At 54.5% G+C, this 25,603-nt stretch overlaps 1 protein-coding gene across 1 annotated transcript in view; it reads left to right on the forward strand.

Moving 5' to 3' along the window:
- The window catches only part of PDE3A (phosphodiesterase 3A), a 201,665-nt gene that overhangs the window by 169,785 nt on the left and 6,277 nt on the right, over positions 1-25,603 (forward strand). Inside the window, exons 6-14 of the mRNA XM_078882253.1 lie at positions 2,413-2,486; positions 6,219-6,271; positions 6,341-6,400; positions 8,234-8,380; positions 11,636-11,747; positions 15,287-15,394; positions 17,160-17,371; positions 18,410-18,613; positions 22,436-22,597. Coding sequence (XP_078738379.1) covers positions 2,413-2,486; positions 6,219-6,271; positions 6,341-6,400; positions 8,234-8,380; positions 11,636-11,747; positions 15,287-15,394; positions 17,160-17,371; positions 18,410-18,613; positions 22,436-22,597 — 1,132 coding nt within the window. The remainder of the gene's footprint in view (positions 1-2,412; positions 2,487-6,218; positions 6,272-6,340; positions 6,401-8,233; positions 8,381-11,635; positions 11,748-15,286; positions 15,395-17,159; positions 17,372-18,409; positions 18,614-22,435; positions 22,598-25,603) is intronic.

Consider the following 25,603-nt stretch of genomic DNA (forward strand, 5'->3'; position numbering starts at 1 on the left):
CGAGTGACCAGGTGAGCGAGTGACCAGGTGAGTGAGTGACCAGGTAGGTGAGTGAGGAGGTGAGTGAGTGAGGAGTTGAGCGAGTGACCAGGTGAGTAATGAGGTGAGCGAGTGACCAGGTGAGTGAGTGACCAAGAGAGTGAGTGACCAGGTGAGTGAGTGACCAGGAGAGTGAGTGACCAGGTGAGTGAGTGACCAGGTGAGTGAGTGACCAGGTGAGTGAGTGACCAGGAGAGTGAGTGACCAGGTGAGTGACCAGGTGAGTGAGTGACCAGGTGAGTGAGTGACCAGGTGAGTGAGTGACCAGGTGAGCGAGTGACCAGGTGAGTGACCAGGTGAGTGAGTGACCAGGTGAGCGAGTGACCAGGTGAGTGAGTGACCAAGAGAGTGAGTGACCAGGTGAGTGAGTGACCAGGAGAGTGAGTGACCAGGTGAGTGACCAGGTGAGTGAGTGACCAGGTGAGCGAGTGACCAGGTGAGTGAGTGACGAGGTGAGCGAGTAAGTGACCAGGTGAGTGATGAGGTGAGGGAGTGACGAGGTGAGTGACCAGGTGAGTGAGTGACCAGGTGAGCGAGTGACCAGGTGAGTGAGTGACCAGGTGAGTGAGTGAGGAGGTGAGTGAGTGACCAGGTGAATGAGTGACCAGGTGAGTGAGTGATGAGGTGAGCGAGTGACCAGGTGAGTGACCAGGTGAGTGAGTGACCAGGTGAGCGAGTGACCAGGTGAGTGACGAGGTGAGTGAGTGATGAGGTGAGCGAGTGACCAGGTAGGTGAGTGAGGAGGTGAGTGAGTGATGAGGTGAGCGAGTGACCAGGTGAGCGAGTGACCAGGTAGGTGAGTGAGGAGGTGAGTGAGTGAGGAGTTGAGCGAGTGACCAGGTGAGTAATGAGGTGAGCGAGTGACCAGGTGAGCGAGTGACCAGGTGAGTGAGTGACCAGGTGAGCGAGTGACCAGGTGAGCGAGTGACCAGGTGAGTGAGTGACCAGGTGAGTGAGTGACCAGGTGAGCGAGTGACCAGGTGAGTGACGAGGTGAGTGAGTGATGAGGTGAGCGAGTGACCAGGTGAGCGAGTGACCAGGTGAGCGAGTGACCAGGTGAGTGAGTGACCAGGTGAGTGAGTGACCAGGTGAGTGAGTGACCAGGTGAGCGAGTGACCAGGTGAGTGACGAGGTGAGTGAGTGATGAGGTGAGCGAGTGACCAGGTGAGCGAGTGACCAGGTAGGTGAGTGAGGAGGTGAGTGAGTGAGGAGTTGAGCGAGTGACCAGGTGAGTAATGAGGTGAGCGAGTGACCAGGTGAGTGAGTGACCAAGAGAGTGAGTGACCAGGTGAGCGAGTGACCAGGTGAGCGAGTGACCAGATGAGTGAGTGACCAGGTGAGCGAGTGACCAGGTGAGCGAGTGACCAGGTGAGTGAGTGACCAGGTGAGTTAGTGACCAGGTGAGTGAGTGACCAGGTGAGCGAGTGACCAGGTGAGTGACCAGGTGAGTGAGTGACCAGGTGAGCGAGTGACCAGGTGAGTGAGTGACCAAGAGAGTGAGTGACCAGGTGAGTGAGTGACCAGGAGAGTGAGTGACCAGGTGAGTGACCAGGTGAGTGAGTGACCAGGTGAGCGAGTGACCAGGTGAGTGAGTGACGAGGTGAGCGAGTAAGTGACCAGGTGAGTGATGAGGTGAGTGAGTGACGAGGTGAGTGACCAGGTGAGTGAGTGACCAGGTGAGCGAGTGACCAGGTGAGTGAGTGACCAGGTGAGTGAGTGAGGAGGTGAGTGAGTGACCAGGTGAATGAGTGACCAGGTGAGTGAGTGAGGAGGTGAGTAAGTGACCAGGTGAATGAGTGACCAGGTGAGTGAGTGAGGAGGTGAGTAAGTGACCAGGTGAGTGACCAGGTGAGTGAGTGACCAGGTGAGCGAGTGACCAGGTGAGTGAGTGACCAGGTGAGTGAGTGAGGAGGTGAGTGAGTGACCAGGTGAATGAGTGACCAGGTGAGTGAGTGAGGAGGTGAGTAAGTGACCAGGTGAGTGACCAGGTGAGTGAGTGACCAGGTGAGCGAGTGACCAGGTGAGTGAGTGACCAGGTGAGTGAGTGAGTGAGTGACCAGGTGAGTGACGAGGTGAGTGAGTGACCAGGTGAGTGAGCGAGTGACCAGGTGAGTGAGTGAGTGACCAGGTGAGTGACGAGGTGAGTGAGTGACCAGGTGAGTGAGTGAGTGAGTGACCAGGTGAGTGACGAGGTGAGTGAGTGACCTGGTGAGTGAGCGAGTGAGTGACCAGGTGAGTGACCAGGTGAGTGACGAGGTGAGTGAGTGACCAGGTGAGTGAGCGAGTGACCAGGTGAGTGAGTGAGTGACCAGGTGAGTGAGTGAGTGATGAGGTGAGAGAGTGAGTGATGAGGTGAGTGTTTGACATCCGCAGCTGCGGCCGAGTGGGAGCCTCATCGACGGCGTCGGCCGGGCCTCACGCCGGAGGCAGCCACACCCCTCGCTCCGGTGAGCGGCACCACCACACAGAGCTCACCACACCACACAGAGCTCACCACACAGAGCTCACCACACCACACAGAGCTCACCACACCACACAGAGCTCACCACACCACACAGAGCTCACCACACAGAGCTCACCACACAGAGCTCACCACACCGCACAGAGCTCACCACACCTCACAGAGCTCACCACACAGAGCTCACCACACAGAGCTCACCACACAGAGCTCACCACACCACACAGAGCTCACCACACAGAGCTCACCACACCACACTCACCACACCACACAGAGCTCACCACACCACACAGAGCTCACCACACAGAGCTCACCACACAGAGCTCACCACACAGAGCTCACCACACCACACTCACCACACCACACAGAGCTCACCACACCACACAGAGCTCACCACACAGAGCTCACCACACAGAGCTCACCACACCGCACAGAGCTCACCACACCTCACAGAGCTCACCACACAGAGCTCACCACACAGAGCTCACCACACAGAGCTCACCACACAGAGCTCACCACACCACACAGAGCTCACCACACAGAGCTCACCACACAGAGCTCACCACACCACACAGAGCTCACCACACAGAGCTCACCACACCACACTCACCACACCACACAGAGCTCACCACACCACACAGAGCTCACCACACAGAGCTCACCACACAGAGCTCACCACACCACACTCACCACACCACACAGAGCTCACCACACCACACAGAGCTCACCACACAGAGCTCACCACACAGAGCTCACCACACCGCACAGAGCTCACCACACCTCACAGAGCTCACCACACAGAGCTCACCACACAGAGCTCACCACACCACACAGAGCTCACCACACCACACAGAGCTCACCACACAGAGCTCACCACACCGCACAGAGCTCACCACACCACACAGAGCTCACCACACAGAGCTCACCACACCACACAGAGCTCACCACACAGAGCTCACCACACCACACAGAGCTCACCACACAGAGCTCACCACACCACACAGAACTCACCACACCACACAGAGCTCACCACACAGAGCTCACCACACCACACAGAGCTCACCACACAGAGCTCACCACACCACACAGTCCTCACCACACAGAGCTCACCACACAGAGCTCACCACACAGAGCTCACCACACCACACAGAGCTCACCACACAGACCTCACCACTCCACACAGAGCTCACCACACAGAGCTCACCACACCACACTCACCACACCACACTCACCACACCACACTCACCACACCACACTCACCACACCACACAGTCCTCACCACACCACACAGTCCTCACCACACCACACTCACCACACCACACAGACCTCACCACACCACACAGAGCTCACCACACCACACTCACCACACCACACTCACCACACCACACTCACCACACCACACAGTCCTCACCACACCACACAGTCCTCACCACACCACACTCACCACACCACAGAGACCTCACCACACCACACAGAGCTCACCACACCACACAGAGCTCACCACACCACACTCACCACACCACACTCACCACACCACACTCACCACACCACACAGACCTCACCACACCACACTCACCACACCACACAGTCCTCACCACACCACACTTACCACACCACACAGAGCACACCACACCACACTCACCACACCACACAGTCCTCACCACACCACACTCACCACACCACACAGAGCACACCACACCACACTCACCACACCACACAGAGCTCACCACACCACACAGATCACACCACACTCACCACACCACACCACACAGTCCTCACCACACAGTCCTCACCACACCACACAGAGCGCACCACACCACACTCACCACACCACACAGTCCTCACCACACCACACTCACCACACCACACAGAGCACACCACACCACACTCACCACACCACACAGTCCTCACCACACCACACTCACCACACCACACAGAGCACACCACACCACACTCACCACACCACACAGAGCTCACCACACCACACAGATCACACCACACTCACCACACCACACCACACCACACAGTCCTCACCACACAGTCCTCACCACACCACACAGAGCGCACCACACCACACTCACCACACCACACAGTCCTCACCACACCACACTCACCACACCACACAGAGCACACCACACCACACTCACCACACCACACAGTCCTCACCACACCACACTCACCACACCACACAGAGCACACCACACCACACTCACCACACCACACAGAGCTCACCACACCACACAGATCACACCACACTCACCACACCACACCACACCACACAGTCCTCACCACACAGTCCTCACCACACCACACAGAGCGCACCACACCACACTCACCACACCACACAGTCCTCACCACACCACACTCACCACACCACACAGAGCACACCACACCACACTCACCACACCACACAGTCCTCACCACACCACACTCACCACACCACACAGAGCACACCACACCACACTCACCACACCACACAGAGCTCACCACACCACACAGATCACACCACACTCACCACACCACACCACACAGTCCTCACCACACAGTCCTCACCACACCACACAGAGCGCACCACACCACACTCACCACACCACACAGTCCTCACCACACCACACTCACCACACCACACAGAGCACACCACACCACACTCACCACACCACACAGAGCACACCACACCACACTCACCACACCACACAGTCCTCACCACACCACACTCACCACACCACACAGAGCACACCACACCACACTCACCACACCACACAGATCACACCACACTCACCACACCACACCACACAGTCCTCACCACACAGTCCTCACCACACCACACAGAGCGCACCACACCACACTCACCACACCACACAGTCCTCACCACACCACACTCACCACACCACACAGAGCACACCACACCACACTCACCACACCACACAAGGCTCACCACACCACACAGATCACACCACACTCACCACACCACACCACACAGTCCTCACCACACAGTCCTCACCACACCACACAGAGCACACCACACCACACTCACCACACCACACAGTCCTCACCACACCACACTCACCACACCACACAGAGCACACCACACTCACCACACCACACAGTCCTCACCACACCACACTCACCACACCACACAGAGCACACCACACTCACCACACCACACCACACAGATCTCACCACACCACAGTCACCACACCACACAGAGCACACCACACCACCCTCACCACACCACACAGAGCACACCACACCACACTCACCACACCACACAGTCCTCACCACACCACACTCACCACACCACACAGAGCACACCACACTCACCACACCACACCACACAGATCTCACCACACCACACTCACCACACCACACAGAGCACACCACACCACCCTCACCACACCACACAGTCCTCACCACACCACACTCCCCACACCACACAGAGCACACCACACCACACTCACCACACCACACAGAGCACACCACACTCACCACACCACCCTCACCACACCACCCTCACCACACCACACAGTCCTCACCACACCACACTCACCACACCACACAGAGCACACCACACTCACCACACCACCCTCACCACACCACACAGAGCACACCACACCACCCTCACCACACCACACAGATCTCACCACCTGCACGGATCACTCGCAGCCCCATCTCTGAGTGATTCACCAACCCTCGCTGCCCCCCCCCCCCCTCACGCCCCCAGATGACGTCACGGCCCTCACCTCGGGCTACGACAGCTCCATGGAGAACAACCACGCGGGGGAGGGGGAGGGGCGCGGGGGGGGGGAGTGGCGCGGGGGGGGGGAGGGGCGCGGGGGGGGCGGGGGGAGCGGGGGGAGCCGGCCCCTCCCCTCCAAGCTCCTGCTGCCCCTCGCTGAGGCCCAGGTAACCCACAACCCCTCCCCCCGCATGGTGGTGGTGGTGGTGATGGTGGTGACGGTGATGGTGGTGGTGGTGGTGATGGTGGTGGTGGTGGTGACGGTGGTGGTGGTGGTGACGGTGGTGGTGGTGGTGACGGTGGTGACGGTGGTGGCGGTGACGGTGGTGGTGGTGGTGGTGGTGGTGGTGACGGTGGTCATGGTGATGGTGGTGGTGACGGTGGTGGTGGTGATGGTGTTGGTGGTGACGGTGGTGGTGACAGTAGTGGTGGTGGTGGTGACGGTGGTGGTGACGGTGGTGATGGTGGTGGTGGTGGTGACGGTGGTGCTGATGGTGGTGATGGTGGTGGTGATGGTGGTGACGGTGGTGGTGATGGTGGTGGTGATGGTGGTGGTGGTGGTGATGGTGACGGTGGTGATGACGGTGGTGGTGGTGGTGACGGTGGTGGTGGTGATGGTGGTGGTGGTGGTGACGGTGGTGGTGGTGATGGTGGTGGTGGTGCCGGTGGTGGTGGTGACGGTGGTGGTGGTGATGGTGGTGGTGACGGTGGTCATGGTGATGGTGGTGATGGTGGTGGTGACGGTGGTGACGGTGGTGGTGACGGTGGTGGTGGTGGTGGTGGTGACGGTGGTGACGGTGACGGTGGTGACGGTGGTGACGGTGATGGTGGTGGTGGTGGTGACGGTGGTGGTGGTGGTGGTGGTGACGGTGGTGGTGGTGGTGGTGACGGTGGTGGTTGTGACGGTGGTGGTGGTGACGGTGATGGTGGTGGTGGTGGTGGTAACGGTGGTGGTGGTGACGGTGGTGACGGTGGTGGTAATGACGGTGGTGGTGGTGACGGTGGTGGTGGTGGTGGTAATGACGGTGGTGGTGACGGTGGTGGTGGTGGTGGTGACGGTGGTGGTGGTGACGGTGGTGGTGGTGACGGTGGTGGTGGTGGTGATGGTGGTGGTGACGGTGGTGGTGGTGACGGTGGTGACGGTGGTGGCAATGACGGTGGTGGTGGTGACGGTGGTGACGGTGGTGGCAATGACGGTGGTGGTGGTGACGGTGGTGGTGGTGACGGTGGTGGTGGTGACGGTGGTGGTGGTGACGGTGGTGATGGTGGTGGTGACGGTAGTGCTAGTGATGATGGTGATGATGGTGGTAGTGATGGTGGTGATGGAGGTGGTGGTGGTAATGGTGGTGGTGGTGTTGGTGCCTGGAGGAGGCGGGGTTACCCTGCTCTCCCGCCCTGGTGGTGGTGATGGAGGTAGTGGTGGTGATGTTGATGGTGGTGGTGGTGATGATGGTGATGGTGTTGGTGGTGGTGGTGGTGGTGGTGGTGGTGGTGGTGGTGGTGACGGTAGTGATGGTGGTGATGGTGGTGATGGTGATGATGGTGGTGGTGTTGGTGCCAGGAGGAGGCGGGGTTACCCTGCTCTCCAGCCCTGGTGGTGGTGATGGAGGTAGTGGTGGTGATGTTGATGGTGGTGATGATGGTGATAGTGGTAGTGGTGATGATGGTGGTGGTGATGGTGTTGGTGCCAGGAGGAGGCGGGGTTGCCCTGCTCGCCCGCCCTGGTGGTGGTGCTGGAGGTAGTGGTGATGGTGGTGGTGGTGATGATGGTGGTGGTGATGGTGTTGGTGCCAGGAGGAGGCGGGGTTGCCCTGCTCGCCCGCCCTGGTGGTGGTGCTGGAGGTAGTGGTGATGGTGGTGGTGGTGATGATGGTGGTGGTGATGGTGTTGGTGCCAGGAGGAGGCGGGGTTGCCCTGCTCGCCCGCCCTGGTGGTGGTGCTAGAGGTAGTGGTGATGGTGGTGGTGGTGATGATGGTGGTGGTGATGGTGTTGGTGCCAGGAGGAGGCGGGGTTGCCCTGCTCGCCCGCCCTGGTGGTGGTGATGGAGGGACTGGAGCCGCTCATGTCCAGCATCCACAACTGGAACTTCCCCATTTTCGACCTCGTGGAGCTCACCGGGGGGGCCTGCGGTCAAATCCTCAGCCAGGTCAGTGCACGGACGGGTGTGTGTCTGTGTGTGTGTCTATCTGTGTGTGTGTACGTGTGTGTGTGTCTATCTGTGTGTATGTGTGTGTGTGTGTGTCTATCTGTGTGTGTGTACGTGTGTGTGTGTGTCTATCTGTGTGTATGTGTGTGTGTCTATCTGTGTGTGTGTACGTGTGTGTGTGTGTGTACGTGTGTGTGTGTGTGTACGGCAAAACAACCTCCTACCTCCTTGCGGTGCCGGATGGGCAACACTGTCGTGGACATTGCTGTGGGGGGAGGGTCAATGCCCATTGGCCTCTCCCCTCATGGCATCTGTGACCACCACAGTGGCTAAACGGGGGCTCTGGACGGGTGCGAGGGGCTGGTAACCCCTCCACCTTCAATTAATTACCACGAGACTACGATATAAACATACAAATGTAACAAATAAGCTTGTGCCGGAGGCCCCAGGGGGACAGGCTTCTATGACGTCTCCTGGCCAAACCTCATTTGGCGGAGCCAGGAGATTGAATCTTCACCCTCGGAGCTCCTCCAAAAACAGCCAAAAACCACTATGGGTGGCCACGTGGAATATTCGAATGCTCACTGCGAAGGAGAGGCTGCCACTCCTCTGGCGGGAGCTGGACCGGTACCGTCTGGATCTCTGTGGTATTCAGGAGGTCCGGTGGACCGGCTCTAGCTCCTGCCACCATGAGGGGTGGACAGTCCTCTACTCGGGGCAGGAGATTGCCAAACAACAGGGTGTGGCTCTTCTTCTGAACAAAAGAATGAAGGGGGTGTGGGTGCGTGCCGGTGAGGTGTGGGAAACTGTAAGCCCCAGGCTACTTTGGGCTCGCCTTCCCATCAACTGAAGGCGAGGAGTGGTGGTCGTGGTTACTTATGCCCCCACCGAAGACGAACATCCGTGGAGGGATGCAGACAAGGCCAATGAGTCAGATGCCTTCTATGACCTCCTGTCACAGGTGCTGGCTAATGTGGCCACTCGAGACAGAGTCATCTTGTTTGGTGACTTTAATGCCCGAGTTGGTCATGATGCTGGCACCTGGTCTGGAGTTATTGGAAGGCATGGGCCAAATCAGCTCAATAACAACGGTAGGAGGCTGCTATATTTTTGTGCAGCCCATGGGCTTGTAATTACCAACACGCTGTTCTGGCATCGGCACATCCACATAACATCATGGATGCATGCCCGGTCCAAAAAAGAACATCTGCTAGACTACATAGTGACGGAACAGCGGATGTGGGCCCATGTCCTTGACACCAGGACCTACCGTGGAGCTGATCTGCCCACTGACCATCGACTTGTCATCTGTAAGATGCGCCTGCCATTCTTCCACTCCGGTGGTGGGTGTACACCCAGGACCCCATGCAAACCCATAGTGGCCTGGTCTCAGCTAGCTGATGAAAGATGCAAGCGAGAATTTCATCATCACATGCGGCTGGGGTTGGCATCGTCCCCCACGCCTCCTGATGTCAAGGGGAAATGGACGAGTTTTAGGACTGTGGCTCATGCAGCTGCAATGGCTGCTTTGGGTATACGGCCCAGACCTCCCCAGAGACCCTGGCTGACAGAGGAGGTGTTCAAGCTGGCTGAGAAAAAGTGACAGGCCCACTCTCATCGTCTACAGCATCCCACATCGGAGAATGAGGATGGTTACCGCAGCCTTCCCTTGGAAGTTTCGGAGAGCCGTGAGGCGCTGCAAGGATGGTTGGTGGTCGCGGGTTGCTGAGGAGATGGAGTCTGCCTCAATGGCCCGCGATCACAAATCGCTCTTTTATTCCATTAAAAAAGTAACCTGCAGCACCACGCCTAGTACCATAATTAGGGGAAAGAACGGTGATCCAATCTCCGACCCCCAGGAACAGATTTGCAAATTTGCTGAGCATTTCTGTGAGGTCCTGGGGAGGGGAAATCCCTCAGCCTGGAAAACATCGTGGGACAAAGTGGGGATGACCCTGCTGAGGCTGCGGTGCCTCAAATATTGGAAGAGGAAGTCACCCCCTGTGAGTGGCTGGCTGAGGTACCATCTGTTGAGGAAGTACTGAAGGCGATCCAGAGTCTGAGACCAGGAAAGGCACCGGGAAGAGATGATCTCTCAAGCGAAATGCTGAGGGAGGGTGGCGTTTGTGCTCAGACTGCCCTACATGACATCATAACAACAGTCTGGACCACTGGACGGGTTCCGCAGGATTTGAAGGATGCCCTGGTGGTCCACCTTTTTAAGAAGGGGACCGCACAAACTGTAACAACTACAGGGGCATCTCACTCCTCAGTGTGCCGGGAAAGTTCCTGGCAAGGATTATCAACATCGCCTTGCTTGGCACGCTGAGGAGAGGCTTGCAGAGCCTTAATGCGGTTTCAGGAATGAGCGGTCCTGCACAGATGCCATATTTTCTGTCCGTCTGCTACAGTAGGGATGGCTGCCTATTGTGCAACCATGTTATTAATGCCGATGATCTGGTAATTGCGGCTCACTCAGAGGAGGCGTTGGAGGTGCTGCTGCTGAACCTGGAGCTTGCCACTACGAGGTGGGGACTTACCATCAGCCCCACCAAAACTAAGCACCTGCCTGGGTATGTTGTACCATCGGACACTCCACCCACACAACTCCCAATCGGTGATGGGGCAGTTGTGGAGAGAGTGGAGGGTTTCAGTGTCATCTTCTTGGTTCTTTCGGTAAAGTCACGTAGAATGAAAATAATAAAATAATAAAAATTAAACTGAATTTATTTTTATTATTTTATTATTCCCATTGTAATGGAAATAATAAAATAATAAAAATACAAATATTACATACTTAACTTTAATTATTTTATTATTTCCATTCTACGTAACTTTACCGAAAGAACCAAGAAGATGAATCCCTGCAGTCACGACAGCTTTAAATCGAAAGTTTCAGTGTCCTCATGACCGGCTCCGGTTTGACAGCAGAGGTCTCACTCCGAATCAGATGGGCGGCATTATCTTTTCATCGGTTGCGTAACGCTGTGTGGCTGGGCTGGCTGCCTGGGCTGGGCTGGGCTGGTTGACGTTGCCAGCCGTTGTTTAGAGCAAAGAGCGAACTTCCAGGAGAACCTGAGACCAGCGAGCAATTCCCGACGGGAATGAGACGACCTCCCGAACCACAACCAGTTGCACCACCTTGCCGGGTTGAGCCGCTGGTTTGGATGTCCGGATTAACCCCCAACCCCCCCACCCCCTCAAGGAAAAGCTAAGTGAATGCCCCCCTCCCCCCGTGTGGTGGTGGTGATGCAGGTGACGTACCGCCTGTTTGAAGACACGGGCCTCTTTGCGCTCTTCAAGATCCCCGTGGCGGAGTTCATGCGATACTTCCACGCCCTGGAGAGCGGGTACCGCCACATCCCCTGTGAGGAGACGCCTCTCCCTCTGCGACGCCCCTCCCCCCTCCATCGTGATCTCCTCATTAGCACCTCCTCATTGGGATCTCATTAGCATCTAATTAGCATATCCTCATTAGCATCTCGTCATTAGAATCTCCTCAGTCTCAGTGGCATCTACTCATTAGCATCGCATTAGCATCTCCTCATTAGCATATCCTCATTAGCATATCCTCATGAGCATCTACTCATTAGCATATCCTCATTAGCATATCCTCATGAGCATCTACTCATTAGCATCTCCTCATTAGCATATCCTCATGAGCATCTACTCATTAGCATCTCCTCATTAGCATATAATCATTAGCATCTCCTCATTAGCATATCCTCATTAGCATATCCTCATTAGCATCTCCTCATTAGCATATCCTCATTAGCATATTCTCATTAGCATCTCCTCATTAGCATATCCTCATTAGCATATCCTCATTAGCATCTCCTCATGAGCATCTACTCATTAGCATCTCCTCATTAGCATATAATCATTAGCATATCCTCATTAGCATATCCTCATTAGCATATCCTCATTAGCATCTCCTCATTAGAATATCCTCATTAGCATATCCTCATTAGCATCTCCTCATGAGCATCTACTCATTAGCATCTCCTCATTAGCATATCCTCATTAGCATATCCTCATTAGCATATCCTCATGAGCATCTACTCATTAGCATCTCCCTATTAGCATATCATCATTAGCATCTCATTACCACATCATTAGTATTTCCTCATTAGCATCTCCTCATTAGCATATCCTCATTAACATCTATCCATTAGCATAACATCATTAGCATTTCTTCCTTACCATCTCATTAGTATCTCCTCATTAGCATATCCTCATTAACATCTATCCATTAGCATAACATCATTAGCATATCCTCCTTACCATCTCATTAGTATCTCCTCATTAGCATCTCATTAGCATGTCCTCATTCGCATCTCCTCAGTAGCATCTCCTATATCCGCATTAGCATATCATCATTAGCATCTATTCAGTAGCATCTCCTATATCCGCATTAGCATATCATCATTAGCATCTCCTCAGTAGCATCTCCTATATCCGCATTAGCATATCATCATTAGCATCTCCTCAGTAGCATCTCCTATATCCGCATTAGCATATCATCATTAGCATCTACTCAGTAGCATCTCCTATATCCGCATTAGCATATCATCATTAGCATCTACTCAGTAGCATCTCCTATATCCGCATTAGCATATCATCATTAGCATCTACTCAGTAGCATCTCCTATATCCGCATTAGCATATCATCATTAGCATCTCCTCAGTAGCATCTCCTATATCCGCATTAGCATATCATCATTAGCATCTCCTCAGTAGCATCTCCTATATCCGCATTAGCATATCATCATTAGCATCTACTCAGTAGCATCTCCTATATCCGCATTAGCATATCATCATTAGCATCTACTCAGTAGCATCTCCTATATCCGCATTAGCATATCATCATTAGCATCTACTCAGTAGCATCTCCTATATCCGCATTAGCATATAATCATTAGCATCTACTCAGTAGCATCTCCTATATCCGCATTAGCATATCATCATTCGCATCTCCTCAGTAGCATCTCCTATATCCGCATTAGCATATCATCATTAGCATCTACTCAGTAGCATCTCCTATATCCGCATTAGCATATCATCATTAGCATCTACTCAGTAGCATCTCCTATATCCGCATTAGCATATCATCATTAGCATCTCCTCAGTAGCATCTCCTATATCCGCATTAGCATATCATCATTAGCATCTACTCAGTACCATCTCCTATATCCGCATTAGCATATCATCATTAGCATCTACTCAGTAGCATCTCCTATATCCGCATTAGCATATCATCATTAGCATCTACTCAGTAGCATCTCCTATATCCGCATTAGCATATCATCATTAGCATGTCCTCATTCGCATCTCCTCAGTAGCATCTCCTATATCCGCATTAGCATATCATCATTAGCATCTACTCAGTAGCATCTCCTATATCCGCATTAGCATATCATCATTAGCATCTACTCAGTAGCATCTCCTATATCCGCATTAGCATATCATCATTAGCATCTACTCAGTAGCATCTCCTATATCCGCATTAGCATATCATCATTAGCATCTACTCAGTAGCATCTCCTATATCCGCATTAGCATATCATCATTAGCATCTACTCAGTAGCATCTCCTATATCCGCATTAGCATATCATCATTAGCATCTACTCAGTAGCATCTCCTATATCCGCATTAGCATATCATCATTAGCATCTACTCAGTAGCATCTCCTATATCCGCATTAGCATATCATCATTAGCATCTACTCAGTAGCATCTCCTATATCCGCATTAGCATATCATCATTAGCATCTACTCAGTAGCATCTCCTATATCCGCATTAGCATATCATCATTAGCATCTACTCAGTAGCATCTCCTATATCCGCATTAGCATATCATCATTAGCATCTACTCAGTAGCATCTCCTCATTAGCATCTCATTGCCATTTCCATATTAGCATATGCTCAGTAGCATTCTCAAACCCTCATTAGCATCTCATTAGCATCTCATTAGCATCTCATTTGCATCTCGCTTGCATCTCATTAGCATCTCATTTGCATCTCATTTGCATCTCATTTGCATCTCATCTGCATCTCGCTTGCATCTCATTAGCATCTCATTTGCATCTCCCTTGCATCTCATTAGCATCTCATTTGCATCTCATTTGCATCTCATTAGCATCTCATTTGCATCTCATTTGCATCTCATTTGCATCTCGATTGCATCTCATTTGAAAGCGCAGCAAGGGACCAGTTTTAATGCTCGGAGCTGTTGTTGTTGACGTGGTTGTTGCCTGTGCTGTTGTTGACTTCCTCCTGTGGTGTGGTTGTTGTTGTTGTTGACGTGGTTGTTGCCTGTGCTGTTGTTGACTTCATCCTGTGGTGTGGTGGTTGTTGTTGTTGACGTGGTTGTTGCCTGTGCTGTTGTTGACTTCATCCTGTGGTGTTGTTGTTGTTGTTGTTGACGTGGTTGTTGCCTGTGCTGTTGTTGACTTCATCCTGTGGTGTTGTTGTTGTTGTTGTTGACGTGGTTGTTGCCTGTGCTGTTGTTGACTTCATCCTGTGGTGTGGTGGTTGTTGTTGTTGTTGTTGACGTGGTTGTTGTCCGTGCTGTTGTTGACTTCATCCTGTGGTGTGGTTGTTGTTGTTGTTGTTGTTGACGTGGTTGTTGTCCGTGCTGTTGTTGACTTCATCCTGTGGTTGTTGTTGTTGTTGACGTGGTTGTTGTCCGTGCTGTTGTTGACTTCCTCCTGTGGTGTGGTTGTTGTTGTTGTTGTTGACGTGGTTGTTGTTGTTGTTGTTGACGTGGTTGTTGTCCGTGCTGTTGTTGACTTCATCCTGTGGCGTGGTTGTTGTTGTTGTTGTTGACGTGGTTGTTGTCCGTGCTGTTGTTGACTTCCTCCTGTGGTGTGGTTGTTGTTGTTGTTGTTGTTTGTGGCTCTAGACCACAATCGAATCCACGCGACGGACGTGCTGCACGCCGTGTGGTACCTCACCACGCAGCCCATCCCCGGCTTCCCCGAGGTCCCCCGCGACCCGGACGACACGGCCGGTCCGTACGCGGGAACAACACGGGGAGCACGGGGGGAGCACGCGGGGAGCACGAGGGGAGCACGCGGGGAGCACGCGGGGAGCACGAGGGGAGCACGAGGGGAGCACGCGGGGAGCACGCGGGGAGCACGCGGGGAGCACGAGGGGAGCACGTGGGGAGCACGCGGGGAGCACGCGGGGAGCACGAGGGGAGCACGCGGGGAGCACGCGGGGAGCACGCGGGGAGCACGAGGGGAGCACGCGGGGAGCACGCGGGGAGCACGCGGGGAGCACGAGGGGAGCACGTGGGGAGCACGCGGGGAGCACGCGGGGAGCACGAGGGGAGCACGCGGGGAGCACGAGGGGAGCACGTGGGGAGCACGTGGGGAGCACGTGGGGAGCACGTGGGGAGCACGTGGGGAGCACGTGGGGAGCACGTGGGGAGCACGTGGGGAGCACGAGGGGAGCACGAGGGGAGCACGAGGGGAGCACGTGGGGAGCACGTGGGGAGCACGAGGGGAGCACGTGGGGAGCACGAGGGGAGCACGTGGGGAGCACGTGGGGAGCACGAGGGGAGCACGTGGGGAGCACGAGGGGAGCACGAGGGGAGCACGTGGGGAGCACGTGGGGAGCACGTGGGGAGCACGTGGGGAGCACGTGGGGAGCACGAGGGGAGCACGAGGGGAGCACGTGGGGAGCACGTGGGGAGCACGTGGGGAGCACGTGGGGAGCACGAGGGGAGCACGTGGGGAGCACGTGGGGAGCACGTGGGGAGCACGAGGGGAGCACGTGGGGAGCACGTGGGGAGCACGTGGGGAGCACGTGGGGAGCACGGGGGGAGCACGTGGGGAGCACGTGGGGAGCACGTGGGGAGCACGCGTGGAGCACGCGGGGAGCACGCGTGGAGCACGTGGGGAGCACGTGGGGAGCCTTTTGGCGTCATCTGGTCCAACACCACGTGAGACTAGGCTCTAAGGAAAGCTGTCTCGGGTGTGGACCAAGCAACTTCAAGGACGGTGCATACATTATCAGAGTTGTGTTTTTTGTTTGCATTATGACTGCAGGTATTGTGGTCTATGCAAACATAAAAAAAGGTGTCGGTTTTGTTGCCAGATAAAAGGGTAAAAAACCATCTTCTTGGTTCTTTTGGTAAAGTCACGTAGAATGGAAATAATAAAATAATAAAAATCAAACATTCTAAAATAATTCTCACCACGTTTCGGCTACAACGCAAGCAGCCGTCCTCAGGTGGAGACAGACCTGAGGACGGCTGCCTGCGTTGTGGCCGAGACGTCGTGAGAATTATTTTATTATGTTTTATTTTTATTATTTATTATTTCCCTTCTACGTGACTTTACCCAAAGAACCAAGAAGATGAATCCCTGCAGTCACGAAAGCTTTAAATCGAAATTATTTTATTATGTTTTATTTTTATTATTTAATTATTTCCCTTCTACGTGACTTTACCCAAAGAACCAAGAAGATGAATCCCTGCAGTCACGAAAGCTTTAAATCGAAATTATTTTATGTTTAATTTTTATTATTTTATTATTTCCCTTCTACGTGACTTTACCCAAAGAACCAAGAAGATGAATCCCTGCAGTCACGAAAGCTTTAAATCGAAATTATTTTATTATGTTTAATTTTTATTATTTTATTATTTCCATTCTACGTGACTTTACCGAAAGAACCAAGAACACGAATCCCTGCACTCACGAAAGCTTTAAATCGAAAGGTAAAAAAACAATTATCATAGCAACGTTGTTGTCGTCCTTGTCGTGGTGCAGCGTTCACAAAGTCGCGCACGTGGGGCGCGACGGGAGACGTGGAGTCGGGGTCCTCCGAGTGGCTGCCGGGCGACACGGAGTCGGGGTATGGGTGCCTGGCGTCGGTCATCCCCGCGCTGGAGCTGATGGCGCTGTACGTGGCGGCCGCCATGCACGACTACGACCACCCGGGCCGCACCAACGCATTCCTGGTGGCCACCAGCGCCCCGCAGGTACGCCCCGCTCGCTCACGACGCCCCGCTCACTCGCCACGCCCCGCTCACTCGCTCGCACGCTCACCCGCTTACTCGCCCGTTCACTCGTGAAACCGGTCCACTCGCCCGCCCACTCGCCCGCTCACTCGCCCGCTCACTCTCCCGCTCACTCGCCCGCTCACCCGCCCGCTCACCCGCCCGCTCACCCGCCCGCTCACTCGCCCGCTCACTCGCCCGCTTACTCGCCCGTTCACTCGTGAAACCGGTCCACTCGCCCGCTCACTCGCCCGCTCACTCGCGACGCCCCGCTCACTCGCCCGCTCACTCTCCCGCTCACCCGCCCGCTCACTTGCCCGCTCACCCGCCCGCTCACCCGCCCGCTCACTCGCCCGCTCACTCGCCCGCTCACTCGCCCGCTTACTCGCCCGTTCACTCGTGAAACCGGTCCACTCGCCCGCTCACTCGCCCGCTCACTCGCGACGCCCCGCTCACTCGCCCGCTCACTCTCCCGCTCACCCGCCCGCTCACTCGCCCGCTCACTCGCCCGCTCACTCGCCCGCTCACTCGCCCGCTCACCCGCCCGCTCACTCTCCCGCTCACTCGCCCGCTCGCTCGCTCACCCGCCCGCTCACTCGCCCGCTCACTCGCCCGCTTACTCGCCCGTTCACTCGTGAAACCGGTCCACTCGCCCGCTCACTCGCCCCGCTCACTCGCGACGCCCCGCTCACTTCGCCCGCTCACTCTCCCGCTCACCCGCCCGCTCACTTGCCCGCTCACCCGCCCGCTCACTCGCCCGCTCACTCGCCCGCTCACTCGCCCGCTCACTCGCCCGCTCACCCGCCCGCTCACCCGCCCGCTCACTCACTCGCCCGCTCGCTCGCTCACCCGCCCGCTCACTCGCCCGCTCATTCCTGGCTCAGGGGCCCAACATCACCAGCGAATATCGCCAACCTGCTCCCGTGCCTCCCTCCCGGGGCCACCTGCACTTGCCCCGTCGTCGCGCGCGAGCTACACGGGTGGTCCGTAATCCTCCGCCTTTGTGCTCACCCCGCCTAGGCCGTGCTGTACAACGACCGCTCGGTGCTGGAGAATCACCACGCGGCAGCAGCGTGGCACCTGCTGATGTCGCGGCCCGAGTTCAACTTCCTGCCGGGGCTGTGTCACGCGGAGTTCAAGAGGTTCCGCTTCCTCGTGATCGAGGCCATCCTCGCCACCGACCTCAAGAAGCACTTTGACTTCCTCGCCGAGTTCAACGCCAAGGTTGCCTGCCACGCGTGTGTGTGTGTCGCTGTGTGTGTCGCTGTGTGTGTGTGTTGCTGTGTGTGTGTGTTACTGTGTGTGTGTTACTGTGTGTGTGTGTGTCACTGTGTGTGTGTGTTACTGTGTGTGTGTGTGTCACTGTGTGTGTGTGTGTGTTGCTGTGTGTGTGTTACTGTGTGTGTGTTACTGTGTGTGTGTCACTGTGTGTGTGTGTTACTGTGTGTGTGTTGCTGTGTGTGTGTGTCACTGTGTGTGTGTGTTGCTGTGTGTGTGTGTGTGTGTCACTGTGTGTGTGTTGCTGTGTGTGTGTGTCACTGTGTGTGTGTGTCACTGTGTGTGTGTGTGTCACTGTGTGTGTGTTGCTGTGTGTGTGTGTCACTGTGTGTGTGTGTTGCTGTGTGTGTGTGTTACTGTGTGTGTGTTACTGTGTGTGTGTTACTGTGTGTGTGTTACTGTGTGTGTGTTACTGTGTGTGTGTGTGTTGCTGTGTGTGTGTTGCTGTGTGTGTGTGTCACTGTGTGTGTGTGTGTCACTGTGTGTGTGTTGCTGTGTGTGTGTGTCACTGTGTGTGTGTGTTACTGTGTGTGTGTGTTACTGTGTGTGTGTCACTGTGTGTGTGTTACTGTGTGTGTGTGTGTTGCTGTGTGTGTGTGTCACTGTGTGTGTGTTACTGTGTGTGTGTTACTGTGTGTGTGTGTCACTGTGTGTGTGTGTGTCACTGTGTGTGTGTTGCTGTGTGTGTGTGTCACTGTGTGTGTGTGTTGCTGTGTGTGTGTGTTACTGTGTGTGTGTTACTGTGTGTGTGTGTCACTGTGTGTGTGTGTGTCACTGTGTGTGTGTGTGTTGCTGTGTGTGTGTGTGTCACTGTGTGTGTGTGTGTTGCTGTGTGTGTGTGTCGCTGTGTGTGTGTGTGTCACTGTTTGTGTGTGTGTGTTGCTGTGTGTGTGTTACTGTGTGTGTGTTACTGTGTGTGTGTCACTGTGTGTGTGTGTTACTGTGTGTGTGTTGCTGTGTGTGTGTCACTGTGTGTGTGTGTTGCTGTGTGTGTGTGTTGCTGTGTGTGTGTGTTACTGTGTGTGTGTGTCACTGTGTGTGTGTGTGTCACTGTGTGTGTGTTACTGTGTGTGTGTCACTGTGTGTGTGTTACTGTGTGTGTGTCACTGTGTGTGTGTGTGTGTTGCTGTGTGTGTGTTACTGTGTGTGTGTCACTGTGTGTGTGTGTGTCACTGTGTGTGTGTTACTGTGTGTGTGTTACTGTGTGTGTGTGTCACTGTGTGTGTGTGTCACTGTGTGTGTGTTGCTGTGTGTGTGTGTCACTGTGTGTGTGTGTTGCTGTGTGTGTGTGTTACTGTGTGTGTGTCACTGTGTGTGTGTGTTACTGTGTGTGTGTTACTGTGTGTGTGTTACTGTGTGTGTGTGTCACTGTGTGTGTGTGTGTCACTGTGTGTGTGTTACTGTGTGTGTGTGTCACTGTGTGTGTGTGTGTCACTGTGTGTGTGTTGCTGTGTGTGTGTGTCACTGTGTGTGTGTGTTGCTGTGTGTGTGTGTTACTGTGTGTGTGTCACTGTGTGTGTGTGTCACTGTGTGTGTGTGTGTCACTGTGTGTGTGTGTGTTGCTGTGTGTGTGTGTCGCTGTGTGTGTGTGTGTCACTGTTTGTGTCGCTGTGTGTGTGTTACTGTGTGTGTGTGTCACTGTGTGTGTGTGTGTCGCTGTGTTGCTGTGTGTGTCGCTGTGTGTGTGTGTGTGTGTCGCTGTGTTGCTGTGTGCGTGTCGCTGTGTGTGTGTGTTACTGTGTGTGTATGTTACTGTGTGTGTGTGTCACTGTCTGTGTGTGTCGCTGTGTGTGTGTGTCGCTGTGTGTGTGTGTCACTGTGTGTGTGTATGTGTCACTGTGTGTGTGTCACTGTGTGTGTGTGTCACTGTGTGTGTGTGTCACTGTGTGTGTGTGTGTCACTGTGTGTGTGTCACTGTGTGTGTGTCACTGTGTGTGTGTCACTGTGTGTGTGTGTTGCTGTGTGTGTGTGTGTGTGTCGCTGTGTGTGTGGGTAACTGTGTGTGTGTTGCTGTGTGTGTGTGTTGCTGTGTGTGTGTGTGTCACTGTGTGTGTGTCACTGTGTGTGTGTGTTGCTGTGTGTGTGTGTGTGTGTCGCTGTGTGTGTGTGTTACTGTGTGTGTGTTACTGTGTGTGTGTGTTGCTGTGTGTGTGTCACTGTGTGTGTGTTACTGTGTGTTTGTGTCACTGTGTGTGTGTGTGTCACTGCGTGTGTGTCACTGTGTGTGTGTGTGTGTCACTGTGTGTGTCGCTGTGTGTGTGTGTGTTACTGTGTGTGTGTTACTGTGTGTGTGTTACTGTGTGTGTGGGTTGCTGTGTGTGTGTCACTGTGTGTGTGTTGCTGTGTGTGTGTCACTGTGTGTGTGTTACTGTGTGTTTGTGTCACTGTGTGTGTGTGTGTGTGTCACTGCGTGTGTGTCACTGTGTGTGTGTGTGTGTCACTGTGTGTGTCGCTGTGTGTGTGTTACTATGTGTGTGTGTCACTGTGTGTGTGTGTGTCGCTGTGTGTGTGTGTCGCTGTGTGTGTGTGTTACTGTGTGTCGCTGTGTGTGTGTGTGTGTTGCTGTGTGTGTGTGTCACTGTGTGTGTCACTGTGTGTAAGTGTCTGCGCACTGTGTGTGTCTCACTGTGCATGTGTGTCACTGTGTGTGTGTGTGTCACTGTGTGAGTGTGTCACTGTGTCTGTCACTGTGTGTGTGTCACTGTGTGTGTCGCTGTGTGTCTCACTGTGCGTGTGTGTCACTGTGTGTGTTTATGTGTGTGTTTATGTGTGTGTATGTGTGTGTATGTGTGTGTGTGCGTGGTGGGGAGCAGCGGTGTAGCGGTGAGCGCTACGCTGCGCTACGAACCTGGCGACCCGGGTTCGATCCCCGCTCACGGTCAACATCAGTGAGGATTATTTGAACCGGTCCTGAGCCTCCTCTAGGTCGACTCAGCCTCAAATGAGTACCTCGTGCTATGTGTAACTATCGCCGCTGGGGAGACAAAGGCGGCCGGGCGTGATGCTGGCCACCCACCCCCTCGTGTGCCGTGCCGGCCTTCATAGGTGCTCGCTAACAGCACTTGCCCCTACAGTCCATGTGGGCTATACAGTGGGTGTCACTGTCTTGACCTCCGTCTCTCCGCTCCCTCCCCTTCCTCCACTCATTCCCCCCCCCCTCCCATCCCTCTCTCCATTCCATCCCCTCCACTCCCTCCCTTCCCTCCCTATTCTCCCTCCCTCTCTTCCCTCTACTCACTCTCCTCCCTCCCTCCATTCCCTCCCTCCACTCCCTCCCCCCTCCATTCTCTCCCCTCCCTCCCCTCCACTCCCCTCCCTCTCTCCATTCCCTCCCTCCACTCCCTCCCCCCTCCATTCTCTCCCCTCCCTCCCCTCCACTCCCCTCCCTCTCTCCATTTCCTCCACTCCCTCCCCTCCACCACCTCCACTCCATCCCCTCTACTCCCTCCCTCCCCTCTACTCCATCCCCTCCACTCCCTCCATTCCCTCCACTCCCTCCCCTCCCTCCCTCCCCTCCCTACACTCCCCTCTACTCCATCCCCTCAAATCCCTTCCTCCCCTCTACTCCCTCCCCATTCCCTCCCTCCCCTCTACTCCCTCCATTCTCTCTCTGCCCTCTACTCCCTCCCCACTCCCTCCATCCCCTCCCTCCCCACCTCCCCTCCACTCCCTCCCCACTCCCTCCCCTCCCTCTCTCCACTCTCTCCCCTCCACTCTCTCCATCCCCTCCACTCCCTCCCCTCCACTCCCTCCCCTCGTCCTCGCCAGGTGAGCGGCGCGGACGGCACGGGCATCGACTGGAGCCAGGAGAACGACCGCCTCCTCGTCTGCCAGATGTGCATCAAGCTGGCGGACATCAACGGACCGGCCAAGATCCGGGACCTGCACCTCCGCTGGACCACGGGCATCGTGAACGAGTTCTACCAGCAGGTGGCAATCCCCGCTCACTCGCTCTCACCGCTCGCTCGCCCTCCCCGTTCGCTCGCCCTCCCCACTCTACACGCAGCGGCGCTCTCGATCGCGCGGGTTTCATCCGATGTGCGGACGAACAGCGCACACGCTCAGATTTTTGACACGGATCGCCACCGCGTGGATTTTCCGATGGAACGCCAGAGGTCGCAAACGGGTTTTGATTCCTTACCCGTACCCGTACCCGGCCGCACCAGGGTCGCAAACGGGTACCCGTACCCGTACCCGGCCGTACCCGTACCCTACCCGTACCCGGCCGGGTACGGGTAGGGTACGGGTATCGGGTACCTGATTGCGACCTCTGGGATGAAGCCATGTTGCAGGCGCGGGTGGGTTGATTCTAGGAACTTGAAGTGTGAGAAGAGACAAGACGTTGGGAAATGAGTGACAAACGGTGACTCACCAGTGACTCACGGCCTACCCGTACCCGTACCCGGCCGCACCAGGGTCGCAAACGGGTATCGGGTAGGGTACGGGTATCGGGTACCCCGGTTGTGACCTCTGTGGAACGCCCACATTAAGTGGATAAACGCCGGAGCGCGTTTGCTGTTCTTGGGGGCGTTTGCTGCAAGTCACGCGGTGCTTCAACCGAACAAATGCGCGTGCTCCGGTGAATCCGGAATCCCCGCGATCACCCTACAGTACAGTAGTTGCAATATCTTTGCAACAGTGGGGCGCAGTTTTTGATTGATGCTGATTTGGCCGTCGCTCTGCTGCTGTCAACCACTCAGTCTTCTGCTGGGCGGGAGCAGGAACGTGTTATCACTGAGCACACGCATCGCTCGCTAAGCTATAACTATATTACTGGTGTTTGGCATAGAGATCTGCGGAAAATGGAAATATTTTTTGGGTCATTAGCGATCTTGAATTTTTTCCGCGGCTGTGCCTCCCCATCATTAGCGCTGATAATCTAGAGTAGACCGCATTTGGAGTTTGCGTGCGTGCGTGCGTGTGTGTGTGTCCGTGTGTGATAGTGTAGCGGTTAGCGCTACGCTGCGCTATGAACCCGGCGACACGGGTTCGATTCCCGTTCACGGCCAACACCAGTGACGATTATCTGAACCGGTCCCGGGCCTCCCCTAGGTCGACTCAGCCTTAAATGAGTACCTGGTGCGGGGTGTAAACATCGCCACTGGGGAGACAAAGGCGGTTGGGCGTGGTGCTGGCCACCCACCCCCTCGTGTACCGTTCCGGCCTTCATAGGTGCTCGCTAACAGCACTTGCCCCTACAGTCTGTTAAGGCTAGATGGGGGATCTTTGTCTTTGTCTTGTGTCTGGACAAAGTCCCATCGGTGAGCTCCTCCGGCAGGCAAGTCTGCGTTGGCTGGGCCATGTAGCCCGCATGCCCAGTCACCGCATGCCCAAACAGCTTTTGTTCGGATGGATCGAGGGGGCTAAACGGGCGCGGCACGGGCTAGAGAAGAGATGGAGTGATGTGGTACAGGAGGACGTGGAGCTGAGTGGACTTGCCGATGACCGGGAACAGGTTTAAAGACGTATTCTTACGTATTTTGTCGTCATCGTTTTGATACTGCTGCTGTATACTTGGAGTTTTTGCGACGTGTCTCCTGTCTCTCTCCCCGTGGTCGCGTCCAATTTTCTCCGAGTGCCCTACGGCAATTATTTAATTAGTATTTGTATCTTTATTTTATTATTATTTTACTTTTTTAGCTCTCCCCCTCCACATTTTTAGAATCGATGTCGCCGCGCGTTTAGAAGCATTTGGGCTGCTGCTACGAATTTATAAATTTCCACCCCACGATGACGACGACGACAACGATGATGACGATGATAGCGATGATGACGACGACGATGACGACAATGATGACGACAATTATGACGACGACAACGACGATGACAACAATGATGATGATGACGACGAAGATGATGACGATGACGACAATGACGACGACGAAGATGATGACGATGACGATGATGATGATGATGACGACGATGATGATGACGACGACGACGATGACGACGATGATGACAATGATGACGACGACGATGACGACAACGATGATGACGATGAAGATGAAGATGATGACAATGATGACAATGATGATGATGATGACGACGATGATGATGATGATGATGACGATGACAACAATGATGATGATGACGACGAAGATGATGACGATGACGATAATGATGATGACGAAGATGATGACGATGACGACGACGATGATGATGATGATGACAACAATGATGATGACGACGACGATGACGCTGACGAGCCACCACTTCGTTTGAGCAGCCGTCGTTTGTGGTAGCCGTGGGAGGGGGGGGTGGGTGGTCGCTTTTGAAAATAAGCTCTACGCAGCTCGGTGGGGCCTTCTTACCTCGTTAAATAAAAATGTAATTACGGGACGGGCGGGCGGGTGCTGGTAGTATTAATAATAATAATAGTTCAATTTGTAACGCGCTGGCAAATTTGCAGACGTAGTGGCCGCAACTCAGAGGCGCGGAGCCAAGCTCAGAGTCGCTCGAAAGCTCGTGGTATGTAGAGGTGAGTTTTTAAGTCTCTCTTGAAGGAGGCGATTGAGGTGATGCTGCGAATGTGCAGAGGGGTGACGGCGTTCCAGACTGTTGGGGCTGCTACCGAGAAGCGGCGCATAGACACGGTGACCATCCTGGATCTTGGTATCAAGCAGTGGCGGCTCCTGCAAAATCTCTCAGGGGGGGCAAATGTCTGGATGATTTATAAGGATAAGGTCCACCCATGCAATGGATAAATTAACAGCTTAAGCATGTAAAGGCAACTTCACTTCTTTAATATTAATGAAAAATAAAGTGACTCTTACAATACATCTTGTTTGTTTCTATACTCAATATTGATATACAATCCACTCAAGTTTCTTTTATTAAAGATTCCACTAGGTGGCGACAAATAATATTGTTGGATGAAACGTGCTTACGTATGATGACGTTAGCACGTATGATGACGTAAACACGTTAGTTCGAGCC

This window comes from Lampetra fluviatilis, chromosome 64 (genome assembly GCF_964198595.1).
Source record: "Lampetra fluviatilis chromosome 64, kcLamFluv1.1, whole genome shotgun sequence".
NCBI lineage: Eukaryota > Metazoa > Chordata > Hyperoartia > Petromyzontiformes > Petromyzontidae > Lampetra > Lampetra fluviatilis.